At 48.4% G+C, this 19,091-nt stretch overlaps 2 protein-coding genes and 1 long non-coding RNA gene across 6 annotated transcripts; 1 reads left to right on the top strand and 2 right to left on the bottom strand.

Moving 5' to 3' along the window:
• Positions 1–88: 88 nt before the first annotated feature.
• On the top strand, positions 89–1,229 carry LOC115247205 (uncharacterized). Its single transcript, XR_003886267.1, has 2 exons — positions 89–226; positions 393–1,229. It is a non-coding gene; the product is annotated as an uncharacterized lncRNA (long non-coding RNA).
• A 1,465-nt stretch (positions 1,230–2,694) lies between these two features.
• LOC105419489 (uncharacterized) lies at positions 2,695–16,431 on the bottom strand. Of its 3 annotated transcripts, none has more exons than XM_029828134.1 (6): positions 16,275–16,424; positions 4,326–4,480; positions 4,072–4,182; positions 3,951–3,975; positions 3,807–3,851; positions 2,695–3,662 (listed from the first exon to the last, which is right to left on the bottom strand). In XM_029828134.1, the coding sequence occupies exons 1-6, from the start codon at positions 16,321–16,323 to the stop codon at positions 3,442–3,444; spliced, it is 606 nt and encodes a 201-aa protein (XP_029683994.1). In that variant the 5' UTR covers positions 16,324–16,424; the 3' UTR covers positions 2,695–3,441. The 3 variants fall into 3 exon arrangements, with proteins under 3 accessions (XP_029683994.1, XP_011619386.2, XP_029683995.1); XM_011621084.2 differs by lacking the exon at positions 16,275–16,424 and adding an exon at positions 4,584–5,139; XM_029828135.1 differs by lacking the exons at positions 2,695–3,662; positions 3,807–3,851; positions 3,951–3,975; positions 4,072–4,182; positions 4,326–4,480 and adding exons at positions 12,825–13,035; positions 13,180–13,224; positions 13,324–13,348; positions 13,453–13,563; positions 16,044–16,171 and having other exon boundaries at positions 16,275–16,431.
• Positions 11,653–18,839, bottom strand: LOC115247199 (uncharacterized). Of its 2 annotated transcripts, XR_003886254.1 has the most exons (7): positions 18,735–18,839; positions 18,477–18,631; positions 18,223–18,333; positions 18,106–18,130; positions 17,962–18,006; positions 17,505–17,817; positions 11,653–11,993 (listed from the first exon to the last, which is right to left on the bottom strand). XR_003886254.1 is itself a non-coding variant. In XM_029828136.1 (6 exons), the coding sequence occupies exons 1-6, from the start codon at positions 18,781–18,783 to the stop codon at positions 17,600–17,602; spliced, it is 603 nt and encodes a 200-aa protein (XP_029683996.1). In that variant the 5' UTR covers positions 18,784–18,839; the 3' UTR covers positions 16,943–17,599. The 2 variants fall into 2 exon arrangements, 1 of the variants encoding a protein (XP_029683996.1); XM_029828136.1 differs by lacking the exon at positions 11,653–11,993 and having other exon boundaries at positions 16,943–17,817.
• Positions 18,840–19,091: the final 252 nt, after the last annotated feature.

Raw genomic sequence — 19,091 nt, 5'->3', positions numbered from 1 at the left:
GAGGTTATTTTTAGACGGGAGGAGGCGACAGCAGACGCCTCGGCAAATATTCACCCATCGCGTGGCTCCACCTGGAACTAACGCAGGATGTCAGCGCACCGCCGCGCGTGAACAGCTGCCAGGAGCGCGAGCGCCTCGTTTGTGACGGGAGAAGAACGCAGAGAACCGGCGCAGCACCAAACCAGCCGCTTTTATCAGGTGCACCGATCGGACCCACCCAGCAGCGGTACGAACACGCGCACGCACGCACGCACGCCCGTTTGCGGGTTTCTGGCCTGACTTACCTGTATTTTCGGTGATGTTTTAGATGGATTCTTGTTCTCAGCAGCGGTCAGTAGCAGCAGCAGATGCTTTAATGCTGCTCATTAAAAGTTGCAACGATATTTTTACAGGTGCAGCTATCGTGCGTGTGCGCGCGTGTGTGCGCGCGCGCTTCCTCCAGGAATGTGGTCTCCGTCCATGTTGAGGCTCCCGTTTTTGTTGCTTTACGTCTGCGGTCGTTTGACGATCGTGGCTGATTTTCCATTTGTTCTGTCATTAAAAACCTGTTATCGTCGCGTTTATGACCCAACTAAGGAGGATTTGGATTCTTAACTCCAGAACTTCTCTTAAAACCAAGTCGGTATCTACAAAGATTCCTTTCTCATCAGCACATCTCAACTATCACCAGAAGAAATTTACCACAAGCTCACAATAGTGTGGCAAGTGTAACCCAGTTAAACGTTAGACATACTGTATTGCTTTGCCCATATGCTGAATCTCATTGGCAAAAAATCACCGTCAGACGTCTGAGCTGGAGAACATGTGCAGTAGGACCCGCAAAATGGAGGCACACTTCAAGTCCAGTTCCAAAGCAAAGGAAAAGTTGTGCTCTATTCAAGCTAATATGGGCATACCCCAAAAAAAGCTTGTTCAAGAAGTCAAAACCATATGGAACAGCACTTGTGCCATGCTCCATAGGCTTTCTGAGCAGAGAGAACCTTTAGGGGCAGTCTTATTGATGGGTCGGCAGAAGATGTGCCACTGGAGACTGCAACATCTGCCGCCTGGGCCTGCTGATGCGGGTCCGCCTCAACGTCAGTCAGGACGACGTGCTCTACGCCCTGAAGGCCGACTGACCCACACGCTCATTGCTCTTTTAATTTAGGATTTTTGTTTACTGTCTCAATGTTGATTTTAACTTCATTTTGGGAGAATTTCCACTGTAAAAAATAAAAGCTCTACCCAAACTTCCCCGAGTCGTGTCTGCAGGAGCCGAAGGAGGCCGAGGGCCCCTCGAAGGGCCCTTTAAAGAGGCCTCAGCAGCTGCAACATTCCACACTTTCACTTCCTGATCAGACGTCAGCTGATTCAGAGAAAAGGTCACAAATTTCATCATAAATCAGCCTTTAATTCAAATCAGACAATAACCAACCAAAACATGATTTCAGTGACTAAAGTACGATTTAAGAATAAAGAACCAAAGGATCAAAGTCGTAAATCTCAACAGGATCTCCTGACCCACCCAGGACGTCCCCGCGAGGACGGACGATAAAAGCCCATCACTCATTAACTCCAGGGCTAACCACGCCCATCACACCAGAGCTAACCACGCCCATTGCCCATTAACTCCAGGGCTAACCACGCCCACCACTCATTAACTCCGGGCTAATCACGCCCACCACTCATTAACTCCATGGCTAACCACGCCCACCACTCATTAACTCTGGGGCTAACCACGCCCATCACTCATCAACTCCAGGGCTAACCACGCCCACCACGCATTAACTCCAGGGCTAGCCACGCCCATCACTCATTAACTCCAGGGCTAGCCACGCCCACCACCCATTAACTCCAGGGCTAACCACGCCCATTACCCATTAACTCCAGGGCTAACCACGCCCACCACTCATTAACTCCGGGCTAATCACGCCCACCACTCATTAACTCCATGGCTAACCACGCCCACCACTCATTAACTCTGGGGCTAACCACGCCCATCACCCATCAACTCCAGGGCTAACCACGCCCACCACTCATTAACTCCAGGGCTAGCCACGCCCACCACTCATTAACTCCAGGGCTAGCCACGCCCACCACTCATTAACTCCAGGGCTAACCACGCCCACCACTCGTTAACTCCAGGGCTAACCACGCTGTTAGGTTCAAACGACCTAAAACATGAGAGAAACAAATGAGGCAAAGACAACAGTTCTGAATTTTACTTGCAAGGAGGCAGAGAGATGTGCTCAGTTCCAGATCTCCAACACGTTCTGAGGCACAACTTCCACCATCCTTCTTTTATTGAGATTAGGAGGTCCCTGGTTACAGAATTCAATGTGTCTAAGGGAGGGGAAACGCAAGATAGCAGGTCCCAAACAGAGCAAGAAACTAAATCACAATGGTGAGATTATACGTAGGCCTTCACTGATTTGATTAGCTTAGCACATTCTTCCATATCAGACAGATTAAAAGAACACTGACCAGAGAAGTTCGAGTTGACACATCAAGCATCATGAACATTAAGCATTAGCAAATAATAAGAAACTTTAGGTAATGAGAAACAATATAACAAGAATAAAGAATATAACAAGGCAAAAGCAAATAAGAGATAACTTTAATATACTGGATCCAACACACGCCCATCACCCATTAACTCCAGAACTAATTTGGTATCGATTTTCTTTTATAAATATTGATACTAACTAAAAAGTAAAAAATTAGGGGTGTCTGCATCACTTTCCGCTGTTTTAGATTAGTTACTTAAATGAATATGTGCCGGGACACCCCTGTACCTGGCGGCGTATTGAGCTGGCCCGTGTCACGTGACAGGAGACAGCGAATGAGCATCAACGTGCCACATCGCCCGCCGAGCCGACAGTCAGCAAACGGCAGAGCCGCAATCGTCTTAAAGCAGAAAATGTGAATGACACTTTTTCTGAAGAGCATCTGAGACTTCAGTAAAGTGTGATGACAACCCTCAAGTGCACCAAAGGTGTGATGGTGTCACATTGTTCTAGTTAATTTCCTCACGGAACAACTGTCTTACGCAGGTTTAAAGGATCAGGAAATCCTAGTAATCAATTGACCATAATAAAGTGTATATAAACGGTCTGTATTTGTCTTAAATGTAATAATATTTTGACTGACAAAAATTGCCAGTAAGAAATGAACGGTATCGGTATCGTATCGAATCCCAAGTGTGGTATCGCCCGTCCTTACTATGTGTTCACCACAATATTCATTATATTACATATATGCTGTATATTGTATTATATCGTTTGGTACTGTTTCTATAGTTATAACTTGTTAGTTATTCAGATATTATTAATAATATATAATAATTCTCCAGCTTCCACAGTGGAATCTTCTCCAGAACCTTCAGCTTTGATCCTGTTGTGTGAACAAACTCAGAACTCCTCCTTCCACAGGAGGAAGTTCTGAATCCTGCTGAAATTCCTCTTAATGAGATTCTGACACAGTTTTCATCTCCAGCAGCGGAACCTCCACAGCGCTGCTGCTCTTCACACTCGGTTCCTCCTCAGATCCTCTGCTGCATCTGGGATGGATCCTTCTGTAGAACACCAGCGCCCCCAGCGCCCCCACCACCACCAGCACCAGCACCCCCACCACCAGCAGGACGTCCCGGACCGGTGGACACCTGTCGTCACTCAGACACCAACCTGTGGAGTCAAACCAGGAAGTTTGATCCCTCTTTGCACCTCACCAATCACGTCACCATGGTTACAAACTCTCCCGATCAGTGTGCATCCATCAATCATCAAAGCTGTCAGCAGAACGTATCATAGCAACCAGTCTGGACTCACGGTGTTCGGCCGAAGGCGTCGTCCTCTCGAGACCAGAACAGTTGACTAGAAGACACAAAAAGGTTCTTTTGATCATCTGAACACGGTTAGAACCTGAACACAACTGCAGTGCATTGTGGGAGAGACCCTGTGGTTGGTGCTCACCGTGGCAGCTGGCCTCCTGAGGGTTCTGCAAACAAACAAACAAACAAACAAACAAACAAAGGTGTTGGTTTCAGGAGAGAAGGTGCTGCAGCTCTGACTCTCGGCTGCTCGTTCCACTCACCGCTCCGTCAAGTTTGTAGGTCACATTTTCCTGGCAGAGCTTCAAGGTCACGGAGTCATTCGTGAGGTTCTGCACGTCAGCAGTCTTGTCTCCATCATCAGCAAAGGTGATCTGGACGGAAACAGGTCAGAACATTTTCATCAGCACTAAATCTTTACGGCTGAGCCAAGAGATCCTCACGTCAGGCTTCCATCAAGTCCTGGAAGTTTCGGGAATTCCCGCAATGCCCCCTGTGACGTCACCACCCCACTTACGGAGGCGTTGGCCCAGCTGGAAGATGTGTATTCGGTGACCGTCGGTGCCGGGACCAGCTGATAGGTGAAGGAGCCGTCAGGGTTCTTGGTACCGTTACAGGTCAGCTGTTGTGGAGGGTCGGGGGCCGCAGAACCAGCTGAATGTTCGACCGAGGCTGGAAAAAGTTCATAAATCCGAGCACATGATTAAATACCTGCGGAAAAGATCATCACAAACTTTCCCCCCGAATCTGAATCAAAAACGGAACCGAATTTTACCGTAAAAAATGATAATGAAGCACAGAGACGTGAAGCACAGGTCTCGCATGGTTCCTTCCTAAATCCCGGATAGTAAAGAGCAAACAAACTTCGCGGCTTGTTGTTTGCGGCCTCTTCCTGAAGAGGAGTGATTTGTAAGGATGGGCGAGTCGATCCCGTGGTATCGATATATCGATACTCACAAGCTACTCATTCGGTATCGATTTTCTTTTATAAATATCGATACTAACTAAAAAAGAAACTAAAAATTGTGTGTCTGCATCACTTTCCGCTGTTTTAGATTAGTTACTTAAATGAATATGTGCCGGGACACCCCTGTACCTGGCGGCGTATTGAGCTGGCCCGTGTCACGTGACAGGAGACAGCGAATGAGCATCAACGTGCAACATCGCCCGCCGAGCCGACAGTCAGCAAACGGCAGAGCCGCAATCGTCTTAAAGCAGAAAATGTGAATGACACTTTTTCTGAAGAGCATCTGAGACTTCAGTAAAGTGTGATGACAACCCTCAAGTGCACCAAAGGTGTGATGGTGTCAGACATTGTTCTAGTTAATTTCCTCACGGAACAACTGTCTTACGCAGGTTTAAAGGATTCAAGATTCAAGATAACTTTATTGATCCCTTTAGGGGGTGTCCACCAGGGATCAGGAAATGGATCAGGAAATCCTAGTAATCAATTGACCATAATAAAGTGTATATAAATGGTCTGTATTTGTCTTAAATGTAATAATATTTTGACTGACAAAAATTGTCAGTAAGAAATGAACGGTATCGATGGAAATACAAGAAAAAGTATCGGTATCGTATCGAATCCCAAAAGTGTGGTATCGCCCGTCCTTACTGTGTCACGTGACCGCTGTTTCGAAGCCTGTCATTGGCTCATGGCGTTTCGATGCAGTCCAATCTAAGGACAGGTTTGAGTGGTTTGATGGCACACCAGCTATATAAGATGCATTATTATGCTTCAAAATTGTTGGGTTGTGCGTAGATAGCGATTTGGAGAGTGAGAGTTTGAGTATTTTGGCGAGTACCACCAATAAGCGACGTTCTAGAGTTTGGGATCATTTTGATCTCATCGCACCAAATAAGGTGATGCAGTTCAGAGCATACATTTTCTGTTTCCATAATTGAATTTTTAAATGGGTCCCAAAGTTACAATTGCTTGTCGGTGTTGTGTTTGCAATGCACACAAGAGTTGTCTTACAGCAACAACACATCATCTATGCTGAGACACTTGCGTGCTCGGCATGAAGACAATCACACCCAGTAAACCTGTGACCCTGTCACTGGAAATCCTGACAGTAAGCTAAATATATACATGTATATATAATGTATATATGTATGTGTGTGTCTATTTATTATAGATGTTGTGTATCGTATTCATATAGCAACCATTCTCCCACAGTGTCCAGGAAACAGAAGCTGGATGAGGCCTTGGTGGACATGATAGTGAAAGATGGTCAGCCTTTTTCTATCGTTGAGGATGAAGGGTTCCAAAATTTCATTAAAATCCTGGACCCATCATGGAAGCAAGGCACACCGTAACCAAAGAGACGGCCTTGGCAGAAATAAGCAGACTTCATCTGTTGGTTTGACTGCTAACATGTGGACATCAGTCAACATGGATGCGTACCTTGGTGTCACCTGCCATGATGTGTCAGCCAGCCTAGATCTGGCTACTGTGCTTTGAGGTGTGCAGTATTTTCCTTTGGCCCACACTGCAGCTAATATTTCAGATGCAATTGCAAATTTGATGACAGAGTGGGGAATCACTGAAAAGGTCTGTGGGATGGTGACTGATGGAGCTTGTAGTGTCCGAAGAATGTGTATTGATCCCTAGCAGATCCTGACTTCTGACCTCTGAGGATCTTAGCGTTGGAGATCTTATCTTCTTTTTCAGCCATCCTGGCACCATCTCAACATGTTCAATTTGTGTCCTGTCACCTATATTTTTCTGTGCTCGTGATTTAATGTCTTGTTATTCCCCAAGTGGAATTGCTATGAAGGAGCACAGGGGTCCACAGGCTCTTGGGCCCTCACTTGACTCTATACCATTTGGTCGGTTAGATTGTGTCACAAGGTCACAAGAAAGGAATGTGTTTACTTGACCATATATAAGGGGCTACCGAACAAAGCACTTCGGAGATCTTCACCATCGGGACCACGAAACCTCCCTCGGACAATCTGCAGTGTTCGATTGATGCCTGACTGTCCTCTCCAATAAACATCTCTTAAAACCAAGTCGGTATCTACGAAGATTCCTTTCTCATCAGCACATGTCAACTATCACCAGAAGAAATTTACCACAAGCTCACAATAGTGTGGCAAGTGTAACCCAGTTAAACGTTAGACATACTGTATTGCTTTGCCCATATGCTGAATCTCATTGGCAAAAAATCACCGTCAGACGTCTGAGCTGGAGAACATGTGCAATAGGACCCGCAAAATGGAGGCACACTTCAAGTCCAGTTCCAAAGCAAAGGAAAGGTTGTGCTCTATTCAAGCTAATATGGGCATACCCCAAAAAAAGCTTGTTCAAGAAGTCAAAACCATATGGAACAGCACTTGTGCCATGCTCCATAGGCTTTCTGAGCAGAGAGAACCTTTAGGGGCAGCCCTGGCATCACTTAGCACTGACTTGGTGCCTTTCACTGCTGATGACTATGCAGCAATCAACCGTTGCCTGACAGTTTTAAGGCCATTCTATCAGGCAAAGGTTGAGCTTTCTGAGGAAAGGGTCAGGGTCAAAGGCAACTCCTTTAGCCAAAATGCTGAGACACCATTTCAGCCGAGTGTGCCCAAATGGCTCCTTGCATTGGTGCCACGCTTGCAAACCATTTGAACGAAAAATTCATTGGCTTGGAAAAGGTGAACTTCCCGTCTGTGGCAACCATCTTGGATCCGTGTTTTAAACAGGCTGGCTTTACTAATCAAAGAGTGTTCCAGTCTTATTGATGGGTCGGCAGAAGATGTGCCACTGGAGACTGCAACATCTGCCGCCTGGGCCTGCTGATGCGGGTCCGCCTCAACGTCAGTCAGGACGACGTGCTCTACGCCCTGAAGGCCGACTGACCCACACGCTCATTGCTCTTTTAATTTAGGATTTTTGTTTACTGTCTCAATGTTGATTTTAACTTCATTTTGGGAGAATTTCCACTGTAAAAAATAAAAGCTCTACCCAAACTTCCCCGAGTCGTGTCTGCAGGAGCCGAAGGAGGCCGAGGGCCCCTCGAAGGGCCCTTTAAAGAGGCCTCAGCAGCTGCAACATTTCACACTTTCACTTCCTGATCAGACGTTGGCTGATTCAGAGAAAAGGTCACAAATTTCATCATAAATCCGCCTTTAATTCAAATCAGACAATCAACCAAAACATGATTTCAGTGACTAAAGTACGATTTAAGAAAAAAGAAACAAAGGATCAAAATAAAGTCGTAAATCTCAACAGGATCTCCTGACCCACCCAGGACGTCCCCGCGAGGACGGACGATAAAAGTCCCGTTTCAACGTTGGTTTGAATTTACTGACAGAAATGACCAAATGGCTTCATTGTTTGGTGCCGCGCGAGTGGCAGCCTGTAACAACAGCTCCCGCTCACCCTCGAGCTTTTCCTTTACTTTTTTCTTCTTTTCCGCACCTACTACCTTTGTTTTTGGTGCGTTCGGTTTGTTTCATTTACCCTCACCATGTACGTAAGACTCATGGAGTTTGCACTGGTGGTTCTTCTCATTTCTTCACTTTTTGATACCGCGTTCGGAGACCCTTTGCGGAGCCGCGGCTCGCTTGTTTACAGCAGGGATCAGCTGTTCGCCCTGCGGAGCTCTGCGCCGCTGCCCAAGGAGCGACCCGATGTGCCCCCCGAGCTGAGGAGGAGGAAACGGGGATGCCGCGCCGGGGTCGAGCGCCGTGCCAGGAGGAGACGCTATCGACCCGTCCTGCCCTCCATCATCATGGGGAACGTCAGATCTCTCCCCAACAAGATGGACGAGCTGGCGGCGCTGACCCGGCATCAGCGGGAGGACCGGGAGAGCAGCCTGCTGCTGTTTACGGAGACCTGGCTAACCGCGCTAACTCCGGACACGGCCGCACAACTTGAAGGATTTACTCTCTTACGGGCAGACAGAAGCAGGGAGAGTGGTAAGAGGAAGGGAGGAGGACTGGCAGTGTTTGTGAACGATAGATGGTGTAACCCTGGGCACATCACTATCAAGGAGCAGCACTGCTGTAAGGACATCGAACTGTTAGCCGTTAGCATGAGGCCTCACTACCTGCCGAGGGAGTTCACACATGCCCTCGCGGTGGTTGTGTACATCCCCCCCTCTGCTAACGCTGATGCAGCCTGTGATGTCCTGCTCTCAGCAGTGAGCAGGCTGCAGACACAGCACCCTGACGCCCTCCTCCTCATCTCTGGAGACTTCAATCATGCCTCTCCATCATCTTCTCTGCCCAAATTCACCCAGTATGTCACATGCCACACCAGGGACAATAAAACACTGGACCTCTTCTATGCCAACACCAAGGAGGCATACCACTCTCTCCCACTCCCTCCCCTGGGCCGTGCCGACCACAACCTTGTACACCTCCAGCCTGTGTACAAACCTCTTGTGCAGAGGCAGCCTGCTGTCACCCGCACAGTGAAGAAATGGTCCGAAGAAGCCGAGGAGGCCCTGAAAGACTGTTTCAACACGACCCTGTGGGATGTATTCAGCGACGCCCATGGGGAGGACATTGACAACCTCACCAGCTGCATCACTGACTACATTAACTTTTGCGTGGAGAACACCGTACCCACCAGGACTGTACGGAGCTTCTCCAACAGCAAGCCCTGGATCACCCCAGACATAAAAGCCCTCCTGAAGGAGAAGAAGGGGGCTTTTGTGTCTGGAGACAAGGAAGAGCTGAAGACTGTGCAGAGGGAACTGAGGAGGAAGATCAGACAGGAGAAGGACAACTACAGGAGGAAGATGGAAAACCAGCTGCAACAGAACAACATCTGTGGGGTATGGAAGGGCCTGAAGACCATCTCGGGCTTCAAGGAGCAGAAGTCCCAACCTGTGGGTGACCGGGGGTGGGCTAACGACCTGAACTTGTTTTTCAATAGATTTGATCAGGTACCCACCCCTCCCCCAGCCCAGTCTCCTCTGCTGCTACCCCCGCCACTGTCTGTGCCTGCAACCCATTGTTCCTCCTGTCCCCCCTCCTCCCCCTCTCTCATGAACTTCAGCTCACACATTCCCGACACTTCACACCCTGGCCCATGCCCATCCCCCCCACCAACACCTCCCTGCTCCAGCCTGTCCCTCACACCACACCAGGTGAGGAAGGCCCTGAAGAAGAACAGGGCCAGGAAAGCGACAGGTCCGGATGGCATCAGCTCCAGGCTCCTGAAGTCCTGCACAGACCAGCTGTGTGAGATCTTCAGTCACACGTTCAACCTGAGCCTGAAGCTGGGGAGAGTGCCACAGCTGTGGAAGACATCCTGCATCGTCCCAGTGCCAAAGACACCGCACCCCAAGGAGCTCAACAGCTACAGGCCGGTGGCTCTGACGTCTCATCTGATGAAGACGCTGGAGAGACTCATCCTCGATCACCTGCGCCCACTGGTGAGCTCCTTCATGGACCCGTTGCAGTTCGCCTACCAGCCGAGCATCGGGGTGGACGATGCCGTCATCTACCTCCTCCACACCTCCCTCACTCACCTGGAGAAGGCTGGAAGCACTGTGAGGATCATGTTTTTTGATTTCTCCAGTGCATTCAACACCATCCAGCCCAGGCTGCTGGGGGACAAACTGGAGGTAGCTGGGGTGGATCACCACCTCACAACATGGATTCTGGACTACCTCACACAAAGACCACAGTTTGTGAGGGTGAAGGGCTCCGAGTCAGATCGCCTTCTCTGCAGCACCGGTGTCCCGCAGGGAACAGTTCTGGCTCCTTTCCTGTTCACCCTCTACACCGCGGACTTCTCCTACAGCACATCTTCATGTCACCTCCAGAAGTTCTCTGACGACTCTGCTGCTGTCGGCCTCATCACGGACGGGGACGATACGGAGTACAGGGAACTTATTCAGGGCTTTGTGGACTGGAGCCTGCGGAACAACCTCCAGATCAACGCTGGCAAAACCAAGGAGCTGGTGGTGGATCTCCGCAGGCGTAACAACCCCCCGCCTGCACCAGTGAACATCCTGGGAACGGATGTTGACGTGGTGGAGTCCTACAAGTACCTGGGTGTTCACCTAAACAATAACCTGGACTGGACACACAACACAGACGCCCTGGTCAAGAAGGGCAACAGCAGACTGTTCCTGCTCAGGAGGCTGAGGTCTTTTGGAGTGCAGGGACCCCTCCTGAGGACTTTCTATGACTCTGTGGTGGGATCAGCCATCTTCTATGGGATAGTCTGAGGGTCCAGTAGCATCACAGACAGGGACAGGAAGAGGATGGACAGACTGGTAAGGAGGGCCAGCTCTGTCCTGGGATGTCCCCTGGACAGGGACAGGAGGAGGATGGACAGACTGGTGAGGAGGGCCAGCTCTGTCCTGGGATGTCCCCTGGACAGGGACAGGGAGAGGATGGACAGACTGGTGAGGAGGGCCAGCTCTGTCCTGGGATGTCCCCTGGACTCGGTGGAGGTGGTGGGAAACGGGAGGATGATGGCTAAGCTGTCCTCCATGTTGAACAACACGTCCCCCCCCCCCCCTACAGGACACCCTGGCAGCACTGGGCAGCTCCTTCAGGGAGCGGCTGCTCCACCCTCGCTGTGTGAAGGAGAGGTATCGCAGATCTTTCCTGCCAGCTGCTGTCAGACTGCACAATAAACAGAACAACCGCTAACACAATCTGAATATTATATATTCTGATATGTAATTGTATTCACCCTCTGTACTATGTACAGGTACACAGAGGCCGAGTATCCATTTATCTGGATTATTGTAAATATGCACCCTCTTGTATATTCCATTTGTATATTCCATTTGATTCTATCTTATTTTTCTCTGAGTGCTCTTGTTGCTGTTGTTGCACTGTAAATTTCCCCATGTGGGACAATAAAGGATCTGAATCTGAATCAGAAATTCCTGTATCTATATTTCTTTTATCCATTTTAGAAACGTACATGTACACCCATTAACTACAGGACTAACCACGCCCATCACCCCAGAGCTAACCACGCCCATCACTCGTTAACTCCAGGGTTAACCACGCCCATCACTCGTTAACTCCAGGGCTAACCACGCCCATCACCCATGCATCACCTGGGTGTGATGGTCCCTATGTGTGCACCACAATATTCATTAGTTACATATATGCTGTATATTGTATTATATTTTTTAGTACTGTTTCTATAGTTATAACTTGTTAGTTATTCAGATATTATTAATAATATATAATAATTCTCCAGCTTCCACAGTGGAATCTTCTCCAGAACCTTCAGCTTTGATCCCGTTTGTGTGAATAAACTCAGAACTCCTCCTTCCACAGTTCTGAGGCATTTTGAAGGTCATGGAGCGGCTGGTCCCACATTATGGAGGTCCTGGAGCGGCTGGTCCCACATTATGGAGGTCCTGGAGCGGCTGGTCCCACATTATGGAGGTCCTGGAGCGGCTGGTCCCACACTATGAAGGTCCTGGAGCGGCTGGTCCCACACTATGAAGGTCCTGGAGTGGCTGGTCCCACACTATGAAGGTCCTGGAGCGGCTGGTCCCACACTATGAAGGTCCTGGAGCGGCTGGTCCCACATTATGGAGGTCCTGGAGCGGCTGGTGCTGTCACACCTCAGACCTCTGGTGAGCCCCTTTCAAGACCCTCTGCAGTTTCAGCCCAAGGTGGGGATTGATGACGCGGTGATATACCTGCTACAGAGGGCTTCCTCCTCCTGGGATTCGTCGTATAGGTTGCTACTATTCAATTTCCCCACGGGGATGAATAAAGTACCCGTATTGGCCCGAATATAAGACGGTGTTTTTTGCGTTGAAATAAGACTGAAAAAGTGGGGGTCGTCTTACATTCGCGGTCTAGACATTATACCCATTCACAACGCTAGATGGCGCCAGATATATTTAAAGCGAATGCTGAACTTAACGTCCCAGGCCAAAGCGAACCCCTGTCACGAAGAAGAAAAATTAAAACAGCGGTAAGAAAGAAAATAAGAGATAACAGAAAATAGAGAAATATAGCGACAATCTGGAGAAAGGTGGGTCGAAGATATAATCATTTGTTTCAGATGTACTGTAATTATTTTCTGTATAAAAATTAAATTTGGTGTTCAAAAAGTCGTTTTTTTTCTTGAAAAAGAGGGGGTCGTCTTATATTCGGGCCAATACGATACTTCTTAATCTTGAAGCACACCACCATCAGCCTCACCAGCTCCACCATCAGCCTCACCAGCTCCACCAGCACCAGCACCAGCAGGACGACGTCCTGGACCGGTGGACACCAGTCGTCACTCGGACACCAACCTGTGGAGTCAAACCAGGAAGTTTGATCACTCTTTGCACCTCACCAATCATGTCACCATGGTTACAAAATCTCCTGATCAGTGTGCATCCATCAATCATCAAAGCTGTCAGCAGACCGTATCATAGCAACCAGTCTGGACTCACGGTGATCGGCCGAAGGCGTCGTCCTCTCGTGACCAGAACAGTTGACTAGGAGACACAAAAAGGTTCTTTTGATCATCTGAACACGGTTAGAACCTGAACACAACTGCAGTGCATTGTGGGAGAGACCCTGTGGTTGGTGCTCACCGTGGCAGCTGGCCTCCTGAGGGTTCTGCAAACAAACAAACAAACAAACAAACAAACAAACAAACAAAGGTGTTGGTTTCAGGAGAGAAGGTGCTGCAGCTCTGACTCTCGGCTGCTCGTTCCACTCACCGCTCCGTGATTTTCGTAGGTCACATTTTCCTGGCAGAGCTTCAAGGTCACGGAGTCCTTCATGAGGTTCAGCACTTCAGCAGTAATGTCTCCATCTTCAGCAAAGGTGATCTGGACGGAAACAGGTCGGAACATTTTCATCAGCAAGACGTCTGTGTAGAATCTCAATCATCCAGGTCATTGTATCCAAGGTAGTTTTCTATGTCAACTGGACTGGGTGTCTTCTCTTGAAGACATTTCGCCTTCTATCCAGAAGGCTTCTTCAGTTCAGACGGCTCTTTTTTCCTCATTAGTGATATTGGAGGTGGGAGGTTTTGCACTAGCTAAAGCGGCTGTTACCTTGAGTCTAATCTGTTCTGCTTCTGCTTCCGGGAGTTTGTTGTTTCTGATGGCTGTCTCAGTGGCTGTGATGAGTTCGACAGTCGGTACCTCTTCAGGGGTGACTGAAAAATTCAGACCTTTGGAAAGCACTTCCTCTTCAGTTTGTGTGAGCTCCCTGTCTGATAGGTTTTTTACCCATTTCTCCCGATGTGTCCTGTTTTTCTGTCATGGAGAAGGGGTTGGTTCCCACCTCCAATATCACTAATGAAGAAAAAAGAGCCATTGCATCCTTAGCCAAGGACAAGAACGTCACCATCTTACCAGCTGACAAAGGTAGGTGCACGGTCTTACTCAATACCACTGACTATGACACCAAAATAATCAGTCTCCTGACAGATACCGCTACATATGAGAAACTCAAGCGGGACCCCACCAGCTCATACAAGAAGAAGGTGGTAGACTTACTACAGAAACTGGAAAAGGATAAAGCCATCGACAGACCACAATACTACCGTCTATATCCAGGGGAAACCATCCCTTGCATTTATGGATTGCCCAAGATCCACAAACCAGGGACCCCTCTCAGACCCATAGTAAGCAGCATCAATTCTGTAACCTACAACATTTCCAAATACTTGGCCTCCATCTTGTCGCCCATGGTTGGCAACACCCCACACCACATCAAAAACTCCCAAGACTTTGCTCAAAAGGACTCAGTGGACTCCAGAGAAGACTATGGTATCTTATGATGTCACGTCACTCTTCACGTGCATCCCCACCGCCAGCGCCATAGACACCATCCACAAGCACCTTCTATTGGACAAGAATCTTACAGAAAGAACCACCTTAACACCGGCCCAAATCTGCACCATGCTGGACCTGTGTTTGAACACCACCTATTTCCAGTACAGAGAAGGCTTCTACAGGCAGAAACATGGCTGTGCCATGGGCTCACCAGTATCCCCTATAGTTGCCAACCTATACATGGAGAAGGTGGAATCCCAGGCCCTGACATCCTTCACAGGAACTGCGCCAAGCCACTGGTTCAGGTATGTGGATGACACCTGGGTCAAAATTCAAACACAAGAATTGGAAGCGTTCTCCGATCACCTCAACAAAACAGACCAGCATGTAAAATTCACCCGGGAAGAGGTAAAAGGAAACAGTCTGGCCTTTCTGGACTGTGCAGTCAAGATCACTGAGGACAGAAGTCTCACCATCAAAGTCTACAGAAAACCTACACATACCGACCAGTACCTCCAGTTTGACTCTCACCACCCACTGGAACACAAGTTGGGAGTGATCAGAACTCTCCAACACCGGGCCAGAGAAATACCCACCACATCCCAAGGCAGGAAGAAGGACCAGGACCACATTGAGACAGAAAACATGTGGCTACCCGGATTGGGCCTTCACCAGGACCTCAAGAAAACGAGACCTCAGCAAAGGAGAGGAGGAGAGAAACAAACGCCGCAGCGTTTCCATCCCCTACCTGTCCGGAGTCTCGGAGAAGTTTAGGAGGATCCTCCAGAAACACGACATACCGGTTCATTTCAAACCCAGCAACACTCTCAGACAGAGGTTAGTACACCCAAAGGACAAGACACCAAGACCCAAACAAAGTAATGTTGTTTATGCTGTACAGTGCCAGGAGGAATGCAAGGAACTGTACATTGGGGAAACCAAACAACCTCTACACAGAAGAATGGCACAACACAGACGTGCCACCTCTTCGGGTCAGGACTCAGCAGTCCACTTACACTTAAAGGAGAGTGGGCACTCCTTCGAGGACAGCCAAGTACGGATACTGGCCAGAGAAGACCGCTGGTTCGAAAGGGGGGTCAAGGAAGCTATCCATGTTAAATTGGAAAAACCATCCTTAAACAGGGGTGGTGGCCTGAGGCACTTCCTATCACCCACATACAATGCAGTCCTCCACTCCTTCCAACAGCAAAACGAACATTCACACCATTCCAGGAGACCCAGTGACCACCACCATGTGATCCAGCAGACAAAGGGGAGACACCCCAACAGAAACTAGGTGAACGACCCAACCAGCGACCCTGCTAACGACTCTCAGGTGACCACCCAGATCATTAGCATGCTAACGTCTTCAAGAGAAGAAACCCAGTCCAGTTGACAGAGAAAACTACCTTGGATTTTCATCAGCACTAAATCTTTACAGCTGAGCCAAGAGATCATCACGTCAGGCTTCCATCATTGCGGGAACTTCCGCAATTCCGTCAGTGAAGAACATTCTCGGCCCTTACGGAGTTTTTGGCCCATCTGAAAGACGTGTTTTCGGTGACCGTCGGTGCCGGGACCAGCCGGTAGGTGAAGGAGCCGTCAGGGTTCTTGGTAACGTTACAGGTCAGCTGAGCGTCGGGGCTGTTCGAGGCTGGAAAAAGTTCATAAATCCGAGCACATGATTAAATACCTGTGGAAAAGATCATCACGAACTTTCCCCCCGAATCTGAATCAAAAACTGGACCGAATTTTACCGTAGAAACTGAGAATGAAGCACAGAGACGTGAAGCACAGGTTTCTCATGGTTCCTTCCTAAATAAAAGATAGTTATGAGCAAACGATACCGAGGATTTGGAGCTTGTTGACTCTTCCTGATTTGGTAACGCCGCGCATCGGAGCTTATATCGAAACACCTGTGTCAGATGACCGCTGTTTCGAAGCCTGTCATTGGCTCATGGCGTTTCAATGCAGTCCAATCCAAGGACAGGTTTGATGGCACACGAGCTATATAAGATGCATTATTATGCTTCAGAATTGTTGGGTTGTGCGTAGATAGCGATTTGGAGAGTGGGAGTTTGAGTATTTTGGCGAGTACCACCAATAAGCGACGTTCTAGCCCAGGCCTGGCCAACCCGCGGCTCTTTGCCTGGTTCATGTGGCTCTAACGTTAACGTTGAAGTTTTTATTTTGTTTTTTATGTGCGTGCTCGCTTCGCTTGAGTTCAATACGGTACTTTCGCCAAACGCGCATGCGCGTTAGATGAAAATACCGCAAAGTTAGGTTTGTTTCTCTTAGGTTCAAACGACCTAAAACATAAGAGAAACAAATGAGGCAAAGACAACAGTTTTGAATTTTACTTGCAAGGAGGCAGAGAGATGTGCTCAGTTCCAGGTCTCCAACACGTTCTGAGGCACAACTTCCACCATCCTTCTTTTATTGAAATTAGGAGGTCCCTGGTTACAGAATTCAATGTGTCTAAGGGAGGGGAAACAAGATAGCAGGTCCCAAACAGAGCAAGAAACTAAATCACAATGGTGAGATTATACGTAGGCCTTCACTGATTCGATTAGCTTAGCACATTCTTCCATATCAGACAGATTAAAAGAACACTGACCAGAGAAGTTCGATTGACACATCAAGCATCATGAACATTAAGCATTAGCAAATAATAAGAAACTTTAGGTAATGAGAAACAATATAACAAGAATAAAGAATATAATAAAGTAAAAGCAAATAAGAGATAACTTTAATATACTGGATCCAACACACACCCATCACCCATTAACTCCAATGAACGGTATCGATATCGATGAAAATACAAGTATCGGTATCGTATCAAATCCCAAAAGTGTGGTATCGCCCGTCCTTACTATGTGTTCACCACAATATTCAATAATTGTTTCTATTTCTGTAGTTATAACTTGTTAGTTATTCAGATATTATTAATAATATATATAATAATTCTCCAGCTTCCACAGTGGAATCTTCTCCAGAACCTTCAGCTTTGATCCTGTTGTGTGAACAAACTCAGAACTCCTCCTTCCACAGGAGGAAGTTCTGAATCCTGCTGAAATTCCTCTTAATGAGATTCTGACACAGTTTTCATCTCCAGCAGCGGAACCTCCACAGTGGTGCTGCTCTTCACACTCGGTTCCTCCTCAGATCCTCTGCTGCATCTGGGATGGATCCTTCTGTAGAACACCAGCGCCAGCGCCCCCACCACCACCAGCACCAGCACCCCCACCACCAGCAGGACGTCCCGGACCGGTGGACACCAGTCGTCACTCAGACACCAACCTGTGGAGTCAAACCAGGACGTTTGATCCCTCTTTGCACCTCACCAATCACGTCACCATGGTTACAAACTCTCCCGATCAGTGTGCATCCATCAATCATCAAAGCTGTCAGCAGAACGTATCATAGCAACCAGTCTGGACTCACGGTGTTCGGCCGAAGGCGTCGTCCTCTCGTGACCAGAACAGTTGACTAGAAGACACAAAAAGGTTCTTTTGATCATCTGAACACGGTTAGAACCTGAACACAACTGCAGTGCATTGTGGGAGAGACCCTGTGGTTGGTGCTCACCGTGGCAGCTGGCCTCCTGAGGGTTCTGCAAACAAACAAACAAACAAACAAACAAAGGTGTTGGTTTCAGGAGAGAAGGTGCTGCAGCTCTGACCCTCGGCTGCTCGCTCCACTCACCGCTCCGTCAAGTTTGTAGGTCACATTTTCCTGGCAGAGCTTCAAGGTCACGGAGTCATTCGTGAGGTTCTGCACGTCAGCAGTCTTGTCTCCATCAACAGCAAAGGTGATCTGGACGGAAACAGGTCAGAACATTTTCATCAGCACTAAATCTTTACGGCTGAGCCAAGAGATCCTCACGTCAGGCTTCCATCAAGTCCTGGAAGTTTCGGGAATTCCCGCAATGCCCCCTGTGACGTCACCACCCCACTTACGGAGGCGTTGGCCCAGCTGGAAGATGTGTATTCGGTGACCGTCGGTGCCGGGACCAGCCGGTAGGTGACGGAGCCGTCAGGGTTCTTGGTAACGTTACAGGTCAGCTGTTGTGGAGGGTCGGGGGCCGCAGAACCAGCTGAATGTTCGACCGAGGCTGGAAAAAGTTCATAAATCCGAGCACATGATTAAATACCTGTGGAAAAGATCATCACAAACTTTCCCCCCGAATCTGAATCAAAAACGGGACCGAATTTTACCGTAAAAAATGATAATGAAGCACAGAGACGTGAAGCACAGGTCTCGCATGGTTCCTTCCTAAATCCCGGATAGTAAAGAGCAAACAAACTTTGGGACTTTTTGACTCTTTCTGAAGAGGAGTGATTTGTGTCACGTGACCGCTGTTTCGAAGCCTGTCATTGGCTCACGGCGTTTCGATGCAGTCCGATCCAAGGACAGGTTTGAGTGGTTTGATGGCACACCAGCGGCTCTTTGCCTGGTTTCATGCGGCTCTAACGTTCATATCGAAGTTTTTTTATTTTGTTTTTTATGTGCGTGTTCGCTTCGCTTTAGTTCAATACGGTACTTTCGCCAAACGCGCATGCGCGTTAGATGAA

The sequence above is a fragment of the Takifugu rubripes genome, chromosome 20, assembly GCF_901000725.2.
Source record: "Takifugu rubripes chromosome 20, fTakRub1.2, whole genome shotgun sequence".
In the NCBI taxonomy this organism is placed as follows: domain Eukaryota; kingdom Metazoa; phylum Chordata; class Actinopteri; order Tetraodontiformes; family Tetraodontidae; genus Takifugu; species Takifugu rubripes.
The sequence above is the reverse complement of the archived record's forward strand: the minus strand, read 5'-3'. Positions and strand labels throughout refer to the sequence as shown.

Coding starts and splice junctions, on each gene's coding strand:
- LOC105419489 (XM_029828134.1), bottom strand. CDS start 16,323: ATGAGAAACCTGTGCTTCACGTCTCTGTGCTTCATTCTCAGTTTCTAC. Junction 3,852..3,950: donor TCAGGAGGCCAGCTGCCACG/GTGAGCACCAAC, acceptor TGTGTCTTCTAG/TCAACTGTTCTGGTCTCGAG. Junction 3,663..3,806: donor GACGCCTTCGGCCGAACACC/GTGAGTCCAGAC, acceptor TTGACTCCACAG/GTTGGTGTCTGAGTGACGAC.
- LOC115247199 (XM_029828136.1), bottom strand. CDS start 18,783: ATGCGAGACCTGTGCTTCACGTCTCTGTGCTTCATTATCATTTTTTAC. Junction 18,632..18,734: donor CTTCATTATCATTTTTTACG/GTAAAATTCGGT, acceptor AACTTTTTCCAG/CCTCGGTCGAACATTCAGCT. Junction 18,007..18,105: donor TCAGGAGGCCAGCTGCCACG/GTGAGCACCAAC, acceptor TGTGTCTTCTAG/TCAACTGTTCTGGTCACGAG.